Source organism: Bidens hawaiensis, unplaced genomic scaffold (genome assembly GCF_021521415.1).
Source record: "Bidens hawaiensis isolate Kalapana, Puna unplaced genomic scaffold, B.hawaiensis_p1.1 tig00029399_1, whole genome shotgun sequence".
In the NCBI taxonomy this organism is placed as follows: Eukaryota; Viridiplantae; Streptophyta; class Magnoliopsida; order Asterales; family Asteraceae; genus Bidens; species Bidens hawaiensis.
The window spans coordinates 267071-276751 of NW_027494875.1; the positions used below are offsets into that span (position 1 = coordinate 267071).

General features: G+C 36.6%; 2 protein-coding genes and 1 non-coding gene across 3 annotated transcripts; 2 read left to right on the forward strand and 1 right to left on the reverse strand.

Moving 5' to 3' along the window:
• The first annotated feature begins 1081 nt into the window (after positions 1 to 1081).
• TRNAE-CUC (transfer RNA glutamic acid (anticodon CUC)) lies at positions 1082 to 1154 on the forward strand. Its single transcript has one exon. It is a non-coding gene; the product is annotated as a tRNA-Glu (tRNA).
• Positions 1111 to 2915, forward strand: LOC143578952 (large ribosomal subunit protein uL5-like). The gene is made up of 5 exons (XM_077062391.1): positions 1111 to 1320; positions 1391 to 1498; positions 1619 to 1661; positions 2308 to 2503; positions 2595 to 2915. Exons 1-5 carry the CDS (start codon positions 1318 to 1320, stop codon positions 2791 to 2793), a joined length of 549 nt encoding a protein of 182 aa, XP_076918506.1. The 5' UTR covers positions 1111 to 1317; the 3' UTR covers positions 2794 to 2915.
• Positions 2916 to 7273: 4358 nt separating this feature from the next.
• Positions 7274 to 9137, reverse strand: LOC143578954 (protein LIFEGUARD 4-like). The gene is made up of 4 exons (XM_077062392.1): positions 8862 to 9137; positions 8650 to 8763; positions 7967 to 8124; positions 7274 to 7640 (listed from the first exon to the last, which is right to left on the reverse strand). The coding sequence occupies exons 1-4, from the start codon at positions 9094 to 9096 to the stop codon at positions 7434 to 7436; spliced, it is 714 nt and encodes a 237-aa protein (XP_076918507.1). The 5' UTR covers positions 9097 to 9137; the 3' UTR covers positions 7274 to 7433.
• Positions 9138 to 9681: the final 544 nt, after the last annotated feature.

Here is a 9681-nt window from a genome sequence, read left to right on the forward strand (position 1 = left end):
GTGCTCATAATTTCACATTCATCCCTTCTACTCGCACCCGTGTCAACTTTTATGTTGTTACCTGTTAGTGCTACTTGTAGACATAATTAAATAACAAAATCAGACGGATGGTTCTTGTGGTATGTTTGTAAAGTGGTTCTCGTACTATGTTTGTATTATGAAATTGTTGTTTACTTATGTAAAGTTTTACTTGTTTAATTGGTTTTGAAGCATGTATTAGGGTGCAAATGAGTTTAAAACAAGAGATTTAAAACAAACCCTAAACTAACATAACTCGGGCATGTGGGCTAAACATAAATAAAACCTAGTCTATAACATGTACACCCCTTGTCACTGATGAACTCCCTTCCAATGAGCCTCCGTCCCCTCCCATGAACCCCGTGTAACCTCAAATCCCTTCCAACCCAAACTATGGGTTCGATCTTGATGTAATCTTTTCTTCCGTCATTAAGTGTACATGTAACGAGTTATAAGTCGTTCTATCTTTGTATTACTAGATTCGTAATTTCACGTACCATTTTAGTATTCAGATATGTACATATACCATATTGATACAAAACCATTACTCATGTTTCCTAAAGTTTTTAGATAATCACATGATCATTTTGAAACCTTTTTCCACCTAACATAAAAGAAACATATAAACTTTTTTCTTATTATTACTAAAAAACACGTTCTTTTCTGTTGGTACTCTTTCATAAAAGAGCACACTTTGTGTAGTCTAAAGAGACTTATCTTTTAGTTAAGTAGTAAGCTATCCAGAATGCTTTGCATCCGATCTATAAAAATGAATAGAAAAGACAAAACACCTATAACAATTTGTATTTTGGTATACTCATTGGACGTTTGTTTGCCTCTTAATACCTCTGAATTGGTCAGCACCAAACGATGTCTGGTTCAATAAAAGGAAACCTTTGAATCACTTATGGAGTCTCTAACCCTGTAAAACTTAAAATTGTGAGGCTCTAAATCGGTAAACCCTCTTAATTTCTCAAGCGATGGATTCCAAATAGCCCCTCGCTTAAAAACGAACTAATAGGTCACATCATTATATAACATTGTAATGAAAATCTAACATCAATCCGTTGTAGTCTAGTTGGTTGGGATACTCGGCTCTCACCCGAGAGACCCGGGTTCAAGTCCCGGCAACGGAATTTAAATTTTCAAACCCTTTATATAACACAGGGACAAAACCGTCATTTCACATCCATCTGAAACCCTAGGAGGCCTACATAAAAACCTTTTAATCCTCATTCAGTCTCATTTTCGCTACTGCCTCCACAACCCCTGCGCCGCCGTACTCCTCAGCAAACTCCAATGGTAGATTCATGTTTATTATAGTTTAATTAAGCAGTTCTTATTATGTTGATAATAATGATTGAATGAATAGGCATCAGAAAGGAAGCAAGCGAACCCGATGAGGGAGATTAAGGTTCAGAAACTCGTTCTCAACATCTCCGTTGGTGAGAGTGGTGATCGTCTCACTCGTGCCGCTAAGGTCATCCGTCCTTTCATTTATTATTATTATTATTATTATTATTATTATTATTATTATTATTATTTGTAATTTGTACTCTTACTGATTTAATTTATAATTTTTATTTTTGTATAAACTTAGGTTTTGGAACAACTTAGTGGCCAATCACCTGTCTTTTCCAAGGGTAAGTTTTTTATATATTATTATTCTTAGATACATCATTGATTTTATTCAGAAGCATTATATTTGTTTCATAAATTTTTCATGGTTTTAAGAAGTTTTGGTGTAATACTAGGGGTGTAAACGAGCTGAGCTTGTTATGAAGCTTGAGCTCGAGCTTGGTTCGTTTTGAGATCTTTTTTTAAAGCTTGAGCTCAGATTATGTTGTCGAGCCATGGCTTGGCTCGTTTGTTATTTATTAGTTAGTTTATATACATTTTTTTTTTCATATTAAGCAAAAAAAGACCTTTACTTGGTTCAAGCGTGGCAGTGCAGTGTAAAAGAGACTAAACGAGCTTCTTTTACGAGGCTCGACCGCGGGCTCGATAACTAAACAAGCTTTTTTGAGGTTCGGGATTGACCCGAGCTTGATAAAGCTTGTGACTTTTTTCAAGCTTTTTATTGTTTTGAGCTTGAGTTAGTGGCTTGGCTTGTTTTTAATGTGACAGTTTTAGATTTTATATTTAAAAGGTGTTCTTGTGGTTTGAATTGTAAAATGTGTTTAGCATGCATTTGAAATGCTTATACAAAGATTATATGTTCTTTAAAGTTGATCTGATTGGTCTGCGGAACGCATTGAGTGAATAATATTTTGGTTTTGATTGGTACAGCAAGGTACACCGTGAGGTCTTTTGGCATCAGGCGTAATGAAAAGATTGCATGCTATGTCACCATTAGAGGCGACAAGGCAATGCAGCTTTTGGAAAGTGGCTTGAAGGTGAAGGAATACGAGCTTTTGAGGCGCAATTTCAGTGACACTGGCTGTTTCGGTTTTGGTATCCAAGAGCACATTGATCTTGGTATCAAGTAAGTTTATGTCATATCTTTTGATTGGTTAAATCTGTGTTATCTTGTCTTTGTGAATGTTAATCATATTATTTATTATATTATATGGCAGGTATGATCCATCTACTGGTATCTACGGTATGGACTTCTTTGTGGTGCTTGAACGCCCAGGATACCGTGTGGGTCGCAGACGTAGGTGCAAGGCTCGTGTTGGGATCCAGCACAGAGTTACCAAGGAGGATGCGATGAAATGGTTCCAGGTCAAGTATGAAGGAGTTATCCTCAACAAATCCCAACAGATTGGAGCATAGAAGACGTTCTAAGTTTTATTTTTGTTGGTTAACGTATGACATGGGTCACCAGAGTTTTTATTACAACAATTTTTGTCTTTTGGTTTCATGCATTTTGACTAGTTTTCGTTAGGAGGAATTTATTGAACTTTGTTTTGATCAGACGTCTTTTATTTCTATATTTCAGACATGTTGCTTTGATTTTCTTAGTGTCATTGTTTATTATCACAAAAGGTCAACTCGTACATCATTTCATGAGTATATCTGGCAAATTTGGCGAGTCAAAACAGTCAATAATGAACGTGTTGTAGTAAGATCTAGTTCTAAAAAAGATCCTTTGGTTTGGATTAGAAAGAGTGCTTAATGGTTGGCTAGCTTGAATTAGAAAATTCAACCGTAGTTATGGTCTGTCGCTAGGTCTTTTGATGCATCTGCAGTGAACATTATATCCCCATATTCCACTTCCAGTCACTGGGGAGGTGTAAAGAATCAAAGGTATGAGTTGCCTCTACATACGGCCTCCTACATGAGCTGGTTATGGGCCATTATAACCTTATATTACACCGCCTTGAGACGAGTGGCTTGTAGACGTGCACAAAAAAACCGGTTCCGGAACCTAACTGGTGGAACCGAACCGGAACCGGTTCCAGTTCCAACACGGTTGGTACAATACCCGGTTTGGGTATTTTTGTACCCGAAAATCGTACCCGGTTCTCCTATTTGTATATCAGTATCAGTTCCAACCCGGTTCCTACCCGGTTCTTAATTGGAACCGGTTCGGTTCGTACCTGGAAAAACCGGTTCCGACGGGTTTTTTTTTAAGGGTCAAACAAAAGTCAAACTAGCCGTTGGAACCGGTTCCAACGGTAATATAGCCGTTGGAACCGGTTCCAACGGTAATATAGCCGTTGGAACCGGTTTTTTAGACACCAATTAGCCGTTGGAACCGGTTCCAACGGTAATTTAGCCGTTGGAACCGGTTTTTGAGACAATAGATCCGTTGGAACCGGTTCCAACGGTAATATAGCCATTGGAACCGGTTTTTGATGCCCAAACCTATATATAACTTGTTTCCACCACTTGTTTCACCACCAAACTCAAAAACAAACTAAAATACTACTCCTTTAGCAAACCCGTTCCTTTTCCCGACCATCCAACTAAATATTATTATGACACCCATCAAAAAAACTAACAAGAAGGCTAAGAAGAGTGTTTTTGTTGCCCCCGTTCCTGTTACGGAGGACCCAAGGGTTGTTACGGTAGTCAACCATAACCGCAACCAAGACATATGGAAGAATTGGGATTTGATTGTGGATGACGAAGGTTATCAAAAGGCTCGTTGCAAACTATGTGGTTCATTATTAAAGCACGATTCCAACTCTACTTTGAGAAAGCACATCGAGAAGCCATATTGCAAGGCGTTGAAAGGGATTGGCGCGACCGATCAAATTGACTTGGGTAAAGTTGGTACACTATTTCGTTACAACACGACTCAAGTTCAAGATAGAATGGCAAAGTTCGTTATTCAACGAGGTTTGCCGTTTAACCACTTTGATGACCCGGAGTTGACGTCGTTGATTCGCGAAACTCTACAACCGAGATACACACATGTAAGTCGTACTACCTTAAGACGTCATTGTATCAGGTTGTGGGAGTGTGCTAAAAAGAGTTAATCGAGTCTTTTCATTCTTTAGAAGCCATGGTTAGTTTAACTACCGATGTTTGGTCGGCACCACACGGGTTGCCCGAATCATACATATGTGTCACCGCTCATTGGGTTGATCCGGTGACATGGCAATTGATGAAACGCACCATCGCTTTTGAAAACTTCCCGTTCCCACATACCGCCGAAAAATTGTTTGAATTACTTGATGAAGTTATAACGACTTACAACTTGAGAAATAAAATATTTTCGATTTCGTTTGACAACGCTTCAAACAATACTAAGGCGGCTGAAAAATTTATCATTAAATATTCACCACCTTGTTTCGGGGATTTTTTTCATGTCCGATGTGTTGCACATATCATCAACTTGGTTGTTCAAATAGGTCTTGACAATGAAAACATTTGTGATGATTTAAAATACTTTAGACTTATGTTACAAGATGTCTTCAAAAGTGGTAAAAGAAGACATCTTGAATATAAGAACTATTGCAAGTCGGTTGAAAGAAAGTATTTGGGGCCGAATTGGGACGTTCCAACCCGTTGGAACTCAACTTGTCATATGTTAAAGTGTGCTTTTGCCCAACGCCAAACTTTACAAGCTTTTCATAACAATCTTGTTGAAGAACGCGAGGCCGATATGTTTCCGGAAAGTGTTTGGGTCCAAGTCGGTTATTTGTTGGAGTATCTTGACGTGTTCAAAAAGTCAACAACAAAATTATCGGGAGTCTATTACCCTACTAGTTGTTGGGTTTTGCAAGAATTGTACTATATGTCTTGTGTTTTTAAAAGCTTTGCGGAGAAGAGCAAACTCTTCGAAAATATTGTTGCGGTGATGAAAGAAAAGTTCATAAAATATTTTGAAAACATACCGCCGGTCTTTACTTGTGCCGCCGCATTAAACCCCTATTGGAATGTTAATGGGGTTGAAACAACGATTGAGGAAATATTCGACAACTTAGGTATGCACGAGATTGACCCGAAGTTGTCGACGGAAGCGAAGGACAAGTTCAACAAAAACCTTCAAGACCTTTATGACCATTATTTTCAAATGTATGGTCCAAGCACGAGATCGTTTTTTGTGAAAAAAACAACAACTAGTAGGCCGTGCAATGACCCACTTATAAACTTGATGAATGGGATTCGTGAATCGGCATCTAAGAGGCAAAGAGGAAACACACCAAGTAGCGAACTTGGTCGATATAGTGGAGCAAACTATGTTGAGGGCGCAACGGTCGACGAAATTCGCAATATTGATTTGTTGGCTTGGTGGAAAGGTAAACAAAACGAATTTCCCATTCTATCCGCCATGGCTCGTGATTTGCTTGCCGTACAAGCCTCAACGGTTGCTTCCGAATCGGTTTTTTCTCTTAGTGGGAGGGTGTTATCTATGCGAAGAACAAAACTAACTCCCGAGTCTCTAGAGGTTTGCATTTGCCTAAAGGACCATTTGGATGCGGTGGATCGTGTACAACACAAGGCGAACTTTGAAGACGAAATACCAATAGAGCGTCATATTCATGATGAGGAGGCGGAGGACGGGGTTTCTTCCGATAACGAAGACGAGGGTGAAGACGAGAATGAAGACGAAGAAGAGTTGTAATTATTTGTTTTGATAAAATTATTTGTAACTTGTTCAACTAATATTTAGTTTTGATTTGTTTTATTATAATTACTTTTGTTACTCATGATTAATTTTTGTTACTTTTTTAATAACGACGAACATTTTATTTATTTAAAAAATAACTAATACAAACATTATTAAAACATAAACGATACTAAACATAACAACTAAAACATAAAAAACAAAGTCCGTCGTTTTAATCCGGGAATACTTATTTTTGGGTTGTAGAGCCGGACGACTCTCCCACTTCCGTTTTTTTAGCTTCCAAACTTCTTTTCTCTCGACAATACTTATTCGTATGTTTTCGTAATGTCGAGTTGGACCCTGCTTTAAGAAACTTCGAGCAATATTTGCAACGTGCCAACTCATGTGAGTCGGTCATGAGACACAAATCGTAATGAACCCAAACATCGGGGCATCTTGTTGTTTCGATCACCATAACAACGTCATCATTAGTTGCCATTTGTTGTCGGTTTAAGGTTAATTGTGGTTTGGAGTGTGTTTTATAGTTTTGGAAGTGGTTTAACAAGTACACAAACAAACCTTGCTATTTATAGTAAGAAAATAACCTATTTGTAGTTAAAAAACCGGTTCCAACGGTCAAAAACGGCTATATAGCCGTTGGAACCGGTTCCTAACGGCTATAATATTTAAATTTCAAAAAAAACCGGTGGAACTGGTTTTTACGTAAAAACCGGTTCCGGTTCATACCCTACCCGGTTCTTAAAAGTTAGCAAATATGGGCATCGGTTCGGGTCGGGAACCGAACCGGTTCTTGATTGGAACCGGTTCCATTTTACAACCCGGTGTGAAAAAACCGGTTTCGAACTGGTTCGGGTTTTCCAGTTGAACCCGATTTGTGCACCTCTAGGTGTAGTTAATCAATTTTTTGGCCTTGGCACTTTAATTAAAGTTGAAGATAGATTAACAAATCATAATTTATTTATATTATTTTATTACCACGTGATTTGGGATGCTACATTATTAATTAATCTTTCATTAGCTGTAGTAATATTCTCATCTTTAAAATTAACTATAATTTATGTTGTAAAATATATATTATTTGGGTATCTTATGCCTAAGGCTAATAAGCACTTAATAGTTTAAACTAGTTATGTTAGATAAAACTGACTCCAAGCTTTGAGAGTGTCACTCTTTTGTTGTTTTCTTCTCTCTCACAGATTAATGATACAAATTAGACAATTAAAGATCAAACATATATTACATATTTACATTTCCTATGGAGTTCTATGTAGTTTGTATGATACAGAAACCCTGTTGGAATGTACATAAAATCAACATACATGTCTTCTTCACAATGTTCATAAAATCTGAACCGTAATAGTTTAGGTTCAAAAATGTGTCGATGGCGTCTCTAATCATCGATGAATCCCAAAATTTGAAGTATTGCCAGAAACAGCTGTATCATGTCTATATAAAGCATGGCTGCAGCAAGAACATATTCGTCATAGCTGCAGCGTTTGATCAAGTTATCGGTATCGTATATGATGAAGCCGCAGTATACAAGTGCCACGAAAAATGAGATTAACATCCTCACCAAGCTTCCCATGGGGAAAAAGATCTGTTGCAAAATGAAGGGTAAAAACCGTAAAATTCTGAAATTAAATTGTTTGGCTTATCGGTCCGTTTTTTATTAAGCTTATTAGTATTCGTAGTAGAGTAGCATTAGGTTAATTATGTATTCAGTTTTATTTGTCGAGGCGAGTTTTTTTAATAAATAAAAGACTCGAAGTAAATTTACTTCAAATCTGAATTTTTTTTTCATATGTATAAAAATTTGTTATGAAAAATTGTTAATAAAGATATTTTATGTTATGAAAAATTGTTTGATAGTCAAGAATCAATAAGGAACAAAACAAAAGTCTAGCAAATTAATATTAAAGATACCTGAATGATGCTGAAAAGTAATATCAGAATAAGTGAACAAAACAAAAATGGCCAAAGGAAGTTGAAATCACATCCTCTTTTAGCTGCCCAGAAAGTGAAGAGGGTGAGACTGACAGACACTACCAAGGTCAGTATACTAGCCTCCAGTATGATCTTCCCTGTGAAATATAAAATAAATAACTTTAACAAGTTAATCAAATTGTATGGTTTGTAATTTGTAAATGCTACTCGCTACGACAGATCATGATTTTCTTGAACATCAACGACATATGCCGCACTATATACATGATCCATAATTTAAAAAGGTAACGGTTTTATAGTCTGTGTAATACACGGGTGGTTAAAAAAATACAACAAAAAACTTTAATTTAATAATATACTTAATAACAAACCTCATGAAGACATAAGATATAAATAATGATGAAAAAAATTTATAATTCATATAATATATCTAAAACCTTTATTTAATACAACATTTAAAGTTATATTTGTAACTTTGTTAATAATTCTATAACTGAGAATAGTATTAGTTGACATCCTGATCTTGTTGAATGACATGTCAAAGAATGCTTTTGTTTTAATACTATAGGTAGGTAGGTAGGTAGATTATCCCGGTTAAAATGACTATTTAACTGGCATTAGCCTGCCTCGGGACATTTCTGTAGGAGAAAAGCATCCGTTACCTTTGGAGAACACGCAAGCAACCCCCACGATAAGAGAAAACGCGAAAGTAAACAATCCCAACATGATCATATTCAAAGGGTGGCGATGCAGAAACATGCCCATCAAAATTGCAACTGAAAATTTCACAAAAAAATTCAAAATATAAAGGGAGTTCTTAAAAAAATAAAAAATAAAACAAAAAAAAACAGATGAATATAAAGGGAGTTCTTACTTATGATCGCAAAAACGAGAATGATGATGTACGCAATTAGACCCGCTTGAGTATGGAAAAACTGGTTAATTCGCGGGGTTGCAACTACTATAGAGGCTATGACAACCGTTAACAATAATTGCAATGTCATGATCGAATAAACTTTTCGAATGAACCCCCATCGGAGTTGAGGATCTTCCATTTGTGACGGGTATTGCTTTGCCGCTTCGATATCATTATCATTATGTTTCCCCATTCTTCCGTTCCTTGTATTTAAGTGTATATACAAACTATATGACAATAAACACTTCTATTCTAACTGATCAATATGAAAATATTATCTTTCAATCAACTACGGTGATTGATAAATATATTTTCATATTCTAGGAATACAGAAAATGGGGTATAGGTCTTGTTTTCACAATACTAAGATGATGTATTTGATGTGGTCGGTTTTAATATATAGGATGTACGTTTAGAACACTTGACTTGTGACGCTAAAATCATTCCTAACCGTAACTCGTTAATCGCATAATGTACGTTGAAATATTTCCGATTAATAATCAATGGTTCGAGCATTTTTTTCTATCGAATAAACAGTCAATAGAAACACTCCTAGGAAAGAAATACACGGAGAAAATATATGGTTTCTATTTATAGAAGTTGTTATAGTAGATGGGCTTAAAGTAGGGGCCTCCAAACCGCTCGACAGTCGAACTCGCTCGCCGCTCGCTCGAAAATTGCTCGGAAAATGTTTGCTCGTTTTTTCGCTCGATTGAAAACGAGCCGCTCTGCTCGGTTCAGTTTGTAAATGAGCCAAGCAACGAGCAAGGGTATGCTC

What these genes read in the sequence shown, in the direction of transcription:
- LOC143578954 (XM_077062392.1), bottom strand. Translation starts at nt 9,096, where the DNA reads ATGGGGAAACATAATGATAATGATATCGAAGCGGCAAAGCAATACCCG. An exon ending in TGCTTGCGTGTTCTCCAAAG is followed by an intron (nt 8,125 to 8,649) that starts GTAACGGATGCT and finishes TATATTTCACAG; the next exon opens with GGAAGATCATACTGGAGGCT. An exon ending in TACTTTTCAGCATCATTCAG is followed by an intron (nt 7,641 to 7,966) that starts GTATCTTTAATA and finishes ATTTTGCAACAG; the next exon opens with ATCTTTTTCCCCATGGGAAG.
- LOC143578952 (XM_077062391.1), top strand. An exon ending in GTCTCACTCGTGCCGCTAAG is followed by an intron (nt 1,499 to 1,618) that starts GTCATCCGTCCT and finishes GTATAAACTTAG; the next exon opens with GTTTTGGAACAACTTAGTGG. An exon ending in ATCACCTGTCTTTTCCAAGG is followed by an intron (nt 1,662 to 2,307) that starts GTAAGTTTTTTA and finishes TGATTGGTACAG; the next exon opens with CAAGGTACACCGTGAGGTCT.